The 14,395-nt window shown below is 41.9% G+C and overlaps 1 protein-coding gene across 2 annotated transcripts in view; it reads right to left on the minus strand.

Moving 5' to 3' along the window:
- Window positions 1–9,524, minus strand: part of LOC121545865 (rho guanine nucleotide exchange factor 25) — a 125,712-nt gene extending 116,188 nt beyond the window's left edge. For both annotated transcript variants that reach the window (XM_045209452.1, XM_045209451.1), the window contains exon 1: window positions 8,174–9,524. In XM_045209452.1, the coding sequence (XP_045065387.1) occupies window positions 8,174–8,269 (96 nt within the window). In that variant the 5' untranslated portion in view covers window positions 8,270–9,524. The remainder of the gene's footprint in view (window positions 1–8,173) is intronic.
- Window positions 9,525–14,395: the final 4,871 nt, after the last annotated feature.

Consider the following 14,395-nt stretch of genomic DNA (forward strand, 5'->3'; position numbering starts at 1 on the left):
TTTTCTTTACCAATACATCACTGATATTAATACGGAATGGTAAGTAATATTCTAATAATTTATGTGAATGTGATGATATGATAATCTGTGTGCTCCATTGATGTCTGTTTGTGTGGAGCTTGATTAGTAATGCCTAGGAATACAAACGTGAACACTATGTAATTTGAGAAAAAGAGATCTATGTAAAGAGTTGATGATTTTATGCAATTCATCATTAAACTGACTGAACAGTCGCTGATGCTATGTGTCAGTGTGAATCATTTCTCATATTTCCCCTTAAATTGATAAGAGCTATTGATAAGAGCTAGGTAAATGAGTCATCCGTTTGGAGAAGGGGATACACATAGCAATTGTTTAAGATGATGTTTCCTTATGGTCCCTGGAGACATACAGTACCAGTCAAAAGTTTGGACACACCTACTCCTTCCAGGGTTTTTATTTATTTTTACTATTTTCTACATTGTAGAATAATAGTGAAGACATCAAAACTATTAAATAACATGTAGTAGCCAAAAAAGTGTTAAACAAATCAAAATATATTTGAGATTTGAGATTCTTCAAATAGCCACCCTTTGCCTTGATGACAGCTTTGCACACTCTTGGCATTCTCTCAACCAGCTTCACCTGGAATGCTTTTCCAACAGTCTTGAAGGAGTTCCCACATATGCTGAGCACTTTTCCTTCACTCTGCGGTCCGACTCATCCCAAACCATCTCAATTGGGTTGAGGTCTGGGGATTTTGGAGGCCAGGTCATCTAATGCAGCACTCCATCACTCTCCTTCTTGGTCAAATAGCCCTTACACAGCCTGGAAGTGTGTTGGGTCATTGTCCTGTTGAAAAACAAATGATATTCCCACTAAGCCCAAACCAGATGGAATGGCGTATCGCTGCAGAATGCTGTGGTAGCCATGCTGGTTAAGTGTGCCTTGAAATCTAAATAAATCACAGACAGTGTCACCAGCAAAGCACCCCCACACCATAACACCTCCTCCTCCATGCTTTACAGTGGGAAATACACACGCTGAGATCATCCGTTCACCCACACAGCGTATCTGACAAAGACACGGCGGTTGGAACCAAAAATCTCAAATTTGGACTCCAGACCAAAGGACACATTTCCACCGGTCTAATGTCCATTGCTCGTGTTTCTTGGCCCAAGCAAGTCTCTTCTTATTATTGGTGTCTTTTAGTAGTGGTTTCTTTGCAGCAATTCGACCATGGAGGCCTGATTCACACAGTCTCCTCTGAACAGTTGATCTTGAGATGTGTCTGTTACTTGAACTCTGTGAAGCATTTATTTAGGCTGCAATTTCTGAGGCTGGTAACTCTTATGAACTTATCCTCTGCAGCAGAGGTAACTCTTGATCTTCCTTTCCTGTGGTGGTCCTCATGAGAGCCAGTTTCATCATAGTGCTTGATGGTTTTTGCAACTGCACTTCAAGAAACTTTTAAAGTTCTTGACATTTTCCGTATTGACTGACCTTTGTGTCTTAAAGTAATGATGGACTGTTGTTTCTCTTTGCTTATTTGAGCTGTTCTTGCCATAATATGGATTTCGTCTTTTACCAAATAGGGCTATCTTCTTATGTCTTAAGTATTATTCTACAATGTAAAAAATTGTAAAAATTAAGAAGAATCCTTGAATGAGTAGGTGTGTCCAAACTTTTGACTGGTAGTGTATGTGAAACCAGCCATATAGAAGAAAACTGAAAATCATATCAACATGACATGTATTGCGTCCCCTTTTCCACAGTGAAATAGGACATAAATAGCTGTGCCATTATACAGAATTGTAATTGTGTGCTCTCATAATTTGCATGGATGAAATTTGGAGACCCTAGCTATAGGCTTCTGTAGGGCTCAACCTGCCGAGTTGATGTATGCATTTTAGAATGTTTTGATTATATGCCTGGGCTTTTCTACGTTTTATTTTACAATTTGTATCATGTTAAATATTAGCCACTATCCGGATCCACATCTGTAATGCCGACATATATTTATTTTATTATTTATTTACCCTGGACCAGTTCCATGATGTTAGAAAGGGTAGATTCATAGGATTATTGTTCAACCCCTAGTGTACACTTTTTTCCACTGTCCAATATTGTATGTATTATTAATATTATATATATTTTAAAAAAATATCACCTTTATTTAACCAGGTAAGCCAGTTGAGAACAAGTTCTCATTTACAACTGCGACCTGGCCAAGATAAAGCAAAGCAGTGCGATAAAAACAACAGCACAGAGTTACATATGGGGTAAAACAAAACATAAAGTCAAAAATACAACAGAAAATATATATACAGTGTGTGCAAATGTAGCAAGTTATGGGGGTAAGGCAATAAATAGGCTATAGTGCAAAATAATTACAATTCGTATTAACACTGGAATGATAGATGTGCAAGAGATGATGTGCAGATAGAGATACTGGGGTGCAAATGAGCAAAATAAATAACAATATGGGGATGAGGTAGTTGGGTGGGCTAATTTCAGATGGGCTGTGTACAGGTGCAGTGATCGGTAAGGTGCTCTGACAACTGATGCTTAAAGTTAGTGAGGGAGATAAGAGTCTCCAGCTTCAGAGATTTTTGCAATTCGTTCCAGTCATTGGCAGCAGAGAACTGGAAGGAATGGCAGCCAAAGGAGGTGTTGGCTTTGGGGATGACCAGTGAGATATACCTGCTGGAGTGCATACTACGGGTGGGTGTTGCTATTTGCCTAGCAGTGATTTATAGATGGCCTGGAGCCAGTGGGTTTGGCGACGAATATGTAGTGAGGACCAGCCAACAAGAGTGTACAGGTCACAGTGGTGGGTAGTATATGGGGCTTTGGTGACAAAACGGATGGCACTGTGATAGACTACATCCAATTTGCTGAGTAGAGTGTTGGAGGCTATTTTGTAAATGACATCGCCGAAGTCAAGGATCGGTAGGATAGTCAGTTTTACGAGGGCATGTTTGGCAGCTTGAGTGAAGGAGGCTTTGTTGCGAAATAGGAAGCCAATTCTAGATTTAACTTTGGATTGGAGATTCTTAATGTGAGTCTGGAAGGAGAGTTTACAGTCTAACCAGACACCTAGGTATTTGTAGTTGTCCACATACTCTAGGTCAGACCCGTCGAGAGTAGTGATTCTAGTCGGGTGGGCGGGTGCCAGCAGCGTTTGATTGAAGAGCATGCATTTAGTTTTACTAGTGTTTAAGAGCAGTTGGAGGCTACTGAAGGAGTGTTGTATGGCATTGAAGCTCGTTTGGAGGTTTGTTAACACAGTGTCCAATGAAGGGCCAGATGTATACAAAATGGTGTCGTCTGCGTAGAGGTGGATCTGAGAGTCACCAGCAGCAAGAGCGACATCATTGATATACACAGAGAAAAGAGTCAGCCCAAGAATTGAACCTTGTGGCACCCCCATGGAGACTGCCATAGGTCCAGACAACAGGCCCTCCGATTTGACATATTGAACTCTATCTGAGAAGTAGTTGGTGAACCAGGCGAGGCAGTCATTTGAGAAACCAAGGCTATTTAGTCTGCCAATAAGAATGCGGTGGTTGACAGAGTCGAAAGTCTTGGCCAGGTCGATGAAGACGGCTGCACAGTACTGTCTATTATCGATCACGGTTATAATATCGTTTAGGACCTTGAGCGTGGCTGAGGTGCACCCATGACCAGCTCGGAAACCGGATTTCATAGCGGAGAAGGTACGGTGGGATTCGAAATGGTCGGTGATCTGTTTGTTAACTTGGCTTTCAAAAACGTTCGAAAGGCAGGGCAGGATGGACATAGGTCTGTAACAGTTTGGATCTAGAGTGTCACCCCCTTTGAAGAGGGGGATGACCGCGGCAGCTTTCCAATCTCTGGGGATCTCAGACGTTACAAAAAAGAGGTTGAACAGGCTAGTAATAGGGGTTGCGACAATTTCGCCGGCTAGTTTTAGAAAGAAAGGGTCCAGATTGTCTAGCCCAGATGATTTGTAGGGGTCCAGATTTTGCAGCTCTTTCAGAACATCAGCTGTCTGAATTTGTCTGAAGGAGAAGCGGGGAGATAGTGTTTCCTAGCCTCAGTGCAGTGGGAAGCTGGGAGGAGGTGCTCTTATTCTCCATGGACTTTACAGTGTCCCAAAACCTTTTGGAGTTAGTGCTACAGGATGCACATTTCTGTTTGAAAAAGCTAGCCTTTGCTTTCCTAACTGCTTGTGTATATTGGTTCCTAACTTCCCTGAAAAGTTGCATATCGCGGGGGCTATTTGATGCTAATGCAGTATGCCACAGGATGTTTTTGTGCTGGTCAAGGGCAGTCAAGTCTGAGGAGAACCAGGGGCTATATCTGTTCTTAGTTCTGTATTTTTTGAATGGGGCATGTTTATTTAAGATTGAGAGGAAATTACTTTTAAAGAACAACCAGGCATCCTCTACTGACGGAATGAGATCGATATCCATCCAGGATACCTGGGCCAGGTCAATTACGAAGGCCTGCTCGCTAAAGTGTTTTAGGGAGCGTTACGGACGCAGGCAATAAGGCAGTGATCGCTGAGATCCTGGTTGAAGACAGCGGAGGTGTATTTAGAGGGTAAGTTAGTCAGGATGATATCTATGAGGGTACCTATGTTTACGGATTTAGGGTTGTACCTGGTAGGTTCGTTGATAATATGTGTGAGATTGAGGGCATCTAGTTTGGATTGTAGGATGGCCGGGGTGTTAAGCATATCCCAATTTAGGTCACCAAGCAGTACGAACTCTGAGGATAAATGGGGGGCAATCAATTCACATATGGTGTCCAGGGCACAGCTGGGGGCTGAGGGGGGTCTGTAGCAAGCGGCAACAGTGATAGACTTATTTCTGGAAAGGTGGATTTTTAAAAGTAGAAGCTCAAACTGTTTCGGCACAGACCTGGATAGTATGATAGAGCTCTTCAGGCTATCTCTACAGTAGATTGCAACTCCACCCCCTTTGGCAGTTCTATCTAGACGGAAAATGTTGTAGTTGGGGATGGAAATTTCAGAATTTTTGGAGGCCTTCCTAAGCCAGGATTCAGACACTGCTAGAACATCAGGGTTGGCGGGTTGGCGCAGTGAATAACTCAAACTTAGGAAGGAGGCTTCAGATGTTAACGTGCAGAAAACCAAGGCTTTTACGGTTACAGAAGTCAACAAATGATAGCTCCTGGGGAGTAGGAGTGATACTGGGGGCTGCAGGGCCTGGGTTAGCCTCTACATCACCAGAGGAACAGAGGAGGACTAGAATAAGGATATGGCTAAAGGCTTTAAGAACTGGTCTTCTAGTGCGTTGGGTACAGAGAATAAAGGGGGCAGATTTCTGGGCGTTGTAGAAAAGATTCAGGGCAATATGTACAGACAAGGATATGGAAGGATATGAGTACAGTGGAGGTAAACCTAACGTTGGGTAACAATGAAAGAGATAGCATCACTGGAGGCACCGATTGAGCCGGTCTCGGCGTGTATGGGGGGGGTGGAACAAAGGAACTATTTGAGGCAGTTTGAGAGGGACTTGGGGTTCTACAGTGAAATTGTATAATAAGAACTAACTGGAACAGCAATAGGCAAGGCATATTGACATGGGAGAGAGGCATAAAGCAATCACAGGTGTTATTAGAGAGAGCTAAGACAACAACTGGTAATGGCGATGAAAGTTTGGGCTGAGGCTAAACAGATGAACAGGACAGGGTACCGTGTAAAGGAACAGTCCAGTTGAATATGACAACTTACAGGATGAATCAAACCACTGTATTTTGTATTCATCAATATATTTCGTGCATAAAGGCTCTCTGAACCTTTTTTTTTATTCATACTTTTCTAACCCCCAAGATCAGATTATTTTTATATCTACCAGTTGGTGCTGAAATGGAAACGAATATGCATAGATGCGCTTTCTTTCATTGATCCCTATATTCTGACATCGTTCTCTCGATGTATTCTATTGAGTCTGTCAACAAAATTCTAATTAAAGGTAACCCATATTTAAAGAGATGGCTTAAGATAAATGTACTGAATTACATTTATTCAGAGCGCGCAAGGTAGCCACACCTGCAGAGCGCGTTATGCGACTGAAAAAGGTAAGTCTGAATACCAAATACTGAGAAGAGCATATATAGGCATTTGTAGGGCCCATACAGTATATCTAGGATACCTCAATTATCTCATACCTCTGCACATCAACTCGGTACTGGTACCCCATGTATATAGCCAAGTTATCATTACTCATTGGGTATTTATTATTACTTTTATTATTACATTATATTACTTTTATATTATTTCTCTATTTTATTTCTCTCTGCATTGTTGGGAAGGGCCCATAAGTAAGCATTTCACTGTTTACAAAGCATGAGACGAATAAGAGTTGATTTGATTTGATTTCTTGCAATGTCCCATAAAATGCGTCTAGAACATTAGTGTTGTATATTCTGAGAACATTGTAACCACGTTCTAGATAAGTTTGACGCTTAATGTCCCGCTTGACATTAAGGGAATGTTCTGCTAACACTAACACCAAAACATGCTAAAAAGGTTTTTGCTAGCATAGATAGAATGTTCCCCTAACTAACGTAGAATTGGACACTCAAACATTAGGGGAACATTATGGGTAAGATTACAAAAACGTTCTCTCTCCCTATAATTATTAGCTGGGTTGGTTGATTCTCAATGCTAGGAACTCTTCTGAGCCTGAAATCTTCTCTTTTATTTATTGTGTCTGATACAGCACTGTAACACACCGTTTTGATTTCATTTAGCGTCTGACTGGTTTCTATGTAAAGACCTACAGCAGTTTATAAAACAGTCATGGCAGTACATGATGTCAGAGAGTGAGAGAGGGGAGAAAGGGTGGAGGTAGAGTGGGAGAGAGAAAAATAGAGGGGGAGAGAGAGAGGGAAGGAGGGAAAGAGGGGGGGAGAAAGACAGAGAAGGAGCGAGAGAGAGAGAGGGAGGGAGGGAGGGTGAGCAAGAGAGAGAGAGAGGGAGAGAGAGAGTGAGAGAGAGAGAGAGAGAGAGAAAGAGCGAGAGAGAGAGAGAGAGGGGGGGCAGAGAGAGAGATGAAGGAAGGAAGGCATTAGTTAGGCTCTCATGAGTTTGTTTAAGGGGAGATGTCTTAATCAGTACTACTCCAATTCCTGTGTGTGAGACACATCCAAGATTCCTCCCAACCACTGAAGAGAGACCACCAGACACACAAACTCTCACATATCCCACTTGCTCTCTCTCTCTATTACTCTGTATATCTCTGTTAGTCTTTCTGTCTCTCTCTCTATCACTCTTTCTCTGTCTGTCTCTCACTCTTTAACTCTATCTCCCTCTCTTTCTTTATCACTCCCTCCCTCTCAGTGTCTTTCTCTGTCCCTATTATCTCTCTTTCTGTACTTCTTTCCCCTCTGTTTGTGTGACTTGCCTTAACCAAGGGTTATCCTTAAGAGTCAAGCTATCATGAAATGTGTTAAAGTCCAATTTTAGCTTGGTGTTCCTGTTGAGAATGTTATTGATGTCACTGACTGATTGGATTTGAATGGGTCACACAAACACACACACACACACACTCACACACACACTCTCTCTCATCTGTGGAATGTGTTTGTTAACAGTCCATCTGATGCGGTCTGACCTATTGTCTATAACAGATGATGGTTAAGGGTCATGCCAATATACGCACCCACATACACACACACACACACACACACACGCACACACACACACAATCTCATCTGTGGAATGTGTTTGTATTGTAAACAGTCCATCTGATGTTGTCTGACCAAATCTCTATAACAGATGAGGGTTAAGGGTCATGCCAATAGGGTCCGGAAAACTCTGGACACTTCATAGGTGCTAGTATTGCTATAAATAAAGTCTGCACTGTTGTCTCCTTTCACACATATGAACAGGGGTTTCATATTCCTGATATGAAAGCAGTTAGGTCATTATCTTTACTCTCTTTGATTAACTTGTATGACCTATTCGGTCATTTTAATCTAGAACAACAGAGATTTCCAAAACCATAAGAAACAAATAACCTGTTATAATTGTACTGGACTATAACACACATCTATTTCATTCATTTCTATTCTAGCTTATCTCTAGGATGCACCAATGAAGTGCAGAGAATAACGCAACACAATAAAACAACACCAATTAACAACACTGCCACAAACCAAAACTTGATGTGTCACTCACCCACTGTTGATTGGGCAATGCCAAGGAAGTCAGCATGTCAGCCATGGCACCGAGCATCTGGTCTGTCCGCCCCTGGTTCTTCTGAAGCGCCTTCATTCTTCCTTCAAAACCTCTCCTTTTCTCCTTCACTCTCTCTCTCTCTCTTTCTTCCTTTCTCACTTTCTCCTTCTGAAAGTCCTCCCTCTGTTTGTTGTTGCTGTTCTTTCTTTCCTCAGTTCTCTTCGATTTTTCCTCCTCCTTCTATCCTCCACAGTCTGTCACTCCTTCTCTCACTATTTCTCCCCCCCCCTCCTCTCCACTATTCCTTCTCTCTTTCTATTTTTCTTCTACAAAGCACGGTGCCAGAGTCTAGAGCCGCTGCCTTGTCTCGTCCTGGCCTGAGCCACAGGAACACACACACACACACTATGCACACACACAGTACACACAGACACACACATTCACTAAACACAGACACCCACAAACACAATAAACACACTCACTCAGACACACACACCACGCACGCACCTACACACACTGAGCGTGAGCCACAGGAACTCTCATACACATAAATCATTCAATTTTGAATAGGAGAACATGTTGTTGTCTGGAGCATGCCTGGCTGGAACACTCATACACACAAACACACACGCTGCCTGAGACTAAGAGCGTGCCTGGCTTGCTGGGTGGAGCGTAGTCCTGTCCTCACACACACAAACAAACACACACTACGCAAGCGCACACACACAGACAAACACAGTACACACACAGTTGGTGGCTCTCTTCCTCAGGTCACCTAGTCCCCTCTATACAGGGTTCCTTACCTTTTGTCCTCTGTCTAGTCGATCACTATCTCTCTCTTTTCCTTTGCCAAATGGATCCCTTCCTCTTTTCCTCTCCCAAGTGGCTTTTTCCTCTGTTCAGTAGATCCCTCTCTCTTTTCCTCTGACCAACAGATCCCCCTCTCTTTTCTTCTTTCCAGTAAATCTCTCTCTCTTTCCCCCTTCCTCCTCTATTTCATTCTGTAGATAGGGAGTTTTCTGTTAGATCCACGCTGAGATATACTGCTCTGAAGCATTATCTCTTCATCCTCTCTTCATCCTCTCTTCATTATCTCTTCATTATCTCTTCCCTTTTTCTTCTTTTATTTTCTTCTTTTACCTCAAAGTTCTCCTGCCTTGTTGTCATTGGCTATCTATGATCACCTCCCCATCCACAAACCTATCCTCCCTCTTTCCATCGATCTCTCTTTTCTCATCCTTGCCTCACCACACTTCCTAGAGTTCCCCACTTCCCCTAACTAAATCTCTCTCCACTCCTCCTCTTCTCTTAGTTGCTCTACTGTTCCTGACAGTTTAACAGCCCTTCTTTCTCTTCGACCCTCTCTATCTCTCTCTCTCTCTCTCTCTCTCTCTCTCTCTCTCTTTATCTCTCCCCTTGTCTGAGGCTGTGACACATGGTTTGGGTGAACTGTAAAGGGTCAGTACAGGCCCAAATAAGGACTGCAGCACACTACCCTCAGTGCAGGACGCCTCCATTTAGATTACACAGTCACTGATTATACAGTAACAGTGTGCTGCACACACACTCAAGTATTTAGTCAACCCCAGATGTGTCCTCAGATAAGTGATTCACAGGCAGGGAGAATGAGTAGCCTAGTGTTGTTGTTATTCTGCAGTGAGAGATTGGCTGATAAGTGCTTGGTGATGGTGTATTTATGGTAGATTTACCTTCTATGTGTAGATTGAGACCCACTGGGTGTGATGGAAACGGTCTAGTTTCAAGTTTTATTAGTTGTATATGCAGGATACACATGGAATACACCGTCCAACAAAATGCTTACTTGCAGGTTCCTTCTCGACAATGCAACAACAATAAGCTCTTGTCCATGTGCCAGAGCATTAGTACACATTCCTCTACTGCTGCACACAGGGGCGTCATGCACCCCAAACATCTGAGGGGGCACAAAGTACTTGAGGATGGCTGGGGGGTGGCCTGGAGGGGGGCTAGGGCCCCCATCCATAAGTCATAAAGAAGCAATCTAGAGCCGTAATCTTTATGCTTAATTCTATGTAAAACAAAATATGTATACATTTCTGCATATCTAATCATACCTCTCTATCCTTCTGACTGGTGGTTCTTAAAAACATGTTTTATTGCTTGCCAGCAGGCATGCCAGCTAAAATAGTTAGACAAGCTAGCTACTCTAACTTGATTGATAGCCTGAAATGGCGTCCTGGTAGCTAGTTATGAGGTTGGGAGATTGGGAATCTATCTGGGCTAGCTAAAGACAACTTCATAACATTATTAAGTGGCTAGTAGTATTACAGAGAAAATAAATGAATAATTTTATTTTTTAAATCTGTCCCCTATGGGCATGGCGCCTCTGCCTGCACAGGCAACTGGTTGTTGTCATTGCTTGATGGGACCATGGCCTGTATCCACAAAAGCCCTGTTTATATCCTAGATGCTAACATGTATCCTTTGTCCTGATCTTGTCCACATTCTGATTGTGCCCACATTTTTAGACAGGTGTACAAGATTTAAAGACGCATTGTGATCTCATTGAGATCAGATTTACCTGACCACCTCCGGAGGTACTCAGGGATGCATTGTGTCTGAATATCTTACAATTGGAGACGGATCTGGACAGTGAAACCATTTAAATCATCATTACCTCGCCCTCTAAAATCATTGACAGGAGGCACCATTGACATATAGCATCAATACATGTCTTAAAAAATATATATGCCCAGAGTGTGCAAAGCTGTCATCAAGGCAAAGGGTGGCTACTTTGAAGTCTGCACTATTATTCTACAATGTAGTAAATAGTAAAAATAAAGAAAAAACCTTGAATGAGTAGGTGTGTCCAAACTTTTGACTAGTACTGTATATATATTATTTTGAAAGAAAATCCTTCAAACAATTTGCATACAGGAAGGGACCAGGAAATCTGGTCACATTGCAGACACAGTGGACGAATGAGAGACACATTTTAATACCATTATGTAGATGCCACAAACCTTGATCAGATAGTGATTGAATCACCTTGATCAGATCACAAAAAACACGTTAGTGCAAGGTGTAAACTGGGCTAAAGTGTGTCAGAGTAACAGTGCTGATCAAGGATCTGTCCATATAATATTATTCATTATGATCTAAAATGCAAAACTGATCCTTGATCAGCACTCCTACTCTGAGATGCTTTGTGGATACTGGCCCAGAGCTAGAGACAGCATAGTTTCTCCATTCCCAATGTGCATGTCTCCCTTTAAATAGTTAATGTGTGTCTTATTGTCTATATAGTCATTCCCTTGTAAGTTGTGTATTTAATCATTGTTGTTTTTCCAAGCTCAGGCGTTCATTTACAGGCCAGTTTCATGTTAAATTACACTGATTCAATTCGCTAGTGAAAGTTTATCAAGCAAACATTTGTTTATTTAATTATTCCATGTCATTTATCTGCGGTTTGATCCTTTGAATGGATGCAGTGTTTAGAAGCTCATGATTCATATATGGTTGTTTGTTGTATTTTTTTGTGTTCCCACATTTCACCGACCGGTCATGTGCTCCACTGTGCATACAAATGAGTGCCAGTATTTGGGGGGGCTCTGATCTTGTTTTGTTTTGGAATTAGGCCTAGGTGAAAGTATTACTTATTAGTGAATAAACTGTTGATTCAATTACTCTGACTCAAAGGTACACTACCAGTCAAAAGTTTGGACACAACTACTCATTCAAGGGTTTTTCTTTTTTTAACTTTTTTTACATTGTAGAATAATACTGAAGACATCAAAACTATGAAATAACATATATGGAAGAGTGTGCAAAGCTGTCATCAAGGCAAAGGGTGGCTATTTGAAGAATCTCAAATATAAAATATTATTTGATTTGTTTAACACTTTTTTGGTTACTACATGATTCCATATGTGTTATTTCATAGTTTTGATGTATTCACTATTATTCTACAATGTAAAAAATAGTAAAAATAAAGAAAAACCCTTGAATTAGTAGGTGTGTCTAAACTTTTGACTGGTACTGTATATATTGTAGCAAATTTGGGGGGTATCCCCGTATCACACTTGAACCCGGGTCCAGCAACTGTCAAGCCAATACCTTAACCATTATGCCAAAAGGTATGAACCTCTTGACAAGGTCACTAGGTGAAGGTCTCTACACTACCCCCTTCCTTCAGGAAAGCATGTCCCCATGCTTCTCTATACCAAGTCCCTCACATTTACACACCATCCCACTTCTGATACCAATGTAGTACAATTTGAAGAATAATCCCAGGAGGGACTCGAACCCAGATCCAGCGACTGTCAAGCCAACACGTTAACCATTACACCAAGTGGTCTGAACCTCTGGATGAGGTCGCTAGGTGATAGGTTAGAGGGGGGGGGGGGAAATGTATTCGTCCACTGTTGATACAGTCCCAAAATCTTTTGCATGTCAGCAGTCAGGTTTTCAAAATATTGGACTTTCAAGAAGCAAAGTGTCACCGACCACACCATCAGCCTGGTAGACACCTCCTGTGAAAAGATCAACAATGTGCTCGACTCCACCTTCTATAAACTTAGCTCGGGTGCTGAATCCTTGTATATAATCCACAGAACAAAAATAAGACAGCACAATAAACTTAAATTAACATTTTTATTGCCGCACGAACTTGGGTATAAGCCCTTCTTCAGCGTGCAATGGCAATGGCAATCAATGTCACAACAACAATATCACACACAGGTGGGCATAATTATAGATGATCATTCAGTATTGGCCCAATCAAGAGATCCCAACCGGGTGATGGGTGAAGCATGAAAATACAATTAAAATATATAAACGCACAATACAGATACATTATGACATCATTGCCTAAATGTTTGGCCTACATATTTATCACCTACTACAAAAACAAGAAAAAGAACATTCCTCATTGAGGCCTGCTGGGGCAAGAGTGCCCAAACAGTCTATCCAATATGTCTCTCTTTGGAGAAGTAATTTATCCCTATCGCCTCCTGTGCCAATCTGTGTTCAGATACTAATATTGTAGTGCTTCAGGTACACACACACACGCACACATCCTAATAGCTTGAAGACTATCCAAATATATGTCACATCGCTGATTCTTTCCTCTTTTCATCTAGCCTGGAGTCAGGAAGATACACATACTTCCTCGCAGAACTCCAAACACACACACACACACACACACACTCCGAGAACTCCAAACACTAGTTTGGAGTTCCTCGCCCTTCCTCTGCCAGAGCCTACTTGGCGTGGACAAATATGGGGCTGATTTCTCTAACAGATTAATTCTTCACTGGTGATGCTGTAGAACTATAGAACTGTGGGCTGAATTATGAGGGTGGGGTGGAAGGGAAAGAAGGAGAGGAGGATATGGGAGGAGAGGGAGGAGGAGAGGACAGGAGAGACGTGGGTGAGGAGGGGAGGAATGGGAGAGAAGGGGTGTAGTCTGTCAACCAGGCACATATCTGAAAATAATCTAGCAGATCCCTGCAAGGGACGAGTCTAGCAGAGTTAAGATTGTTGCTGGAGACTGCCAACAGTCTAATATTAGCCCTGCACATGGCTGTCTTTAGAACCAGCACTGTGGCTAAACTTAGTTCTCCCATCCCAGGCCACCTCTCTCTATCCTCTGCTTCTATCCCCAGCCCCCTCCCTCTCTATCTCACCAACATGGACTCAGGGGTAGACGTACCATAGTAAAAGTTAATCCAAGACACTCCAAATAGCATGATATGTTACGTTTCTTATAGTATGTATTAATTTGTGGATGTACATCATTCATTTCATATGATATGTTACTAATTACAATTTGTTGTCGCTAACATTAGCTAGTTGGTTAGGTGACTAACTTTAGCTAGGTCGCTAACGTTATGTAGGCTAGCGGTTAGGGTTAGGGGTTAAAGTTACGGTTAAGGTTAGGAGTTAGGTCAAAGGGTTAAGGTTAGGGTTAAGGGAAGGGTTAGCTAACATGCTAAGTAGTTGCAAAGTAACTAAAAAGTAGTAAGGAGTTGCAAAGTTGCTAATTAGCTAAACAAGTCTTTGGGTTGCTAGACGTTTGCGTTATATGCCTACCCAACCACCCTACTTTGAATTTTGACTTAAGTAACCTTCTGTCTTATGTAACCATACCAAACGTAACATATTATACTAAATGTCCCAGATTTATTTTTACTATGTTACGTCTAGTCTATACACTTACATTTTAGTCATTTAGCAGACCTC

This window comes from Coregonus clupeaformis, chromosome 30, assembly GCF_020615455.1.
Source record: "Coregonus clupeaformis isolate EN_2021a chromosome 30, ASM2061545v1, whole genome shotgun sequence".
NCBI classification, from domain to species: domain Eukaryota; kingdom Metazoa; phylum Chordata; class Actinopteri; order Salmoniformes; family Salmonidae; genus Coregonus; species Coregonus clupeaformis.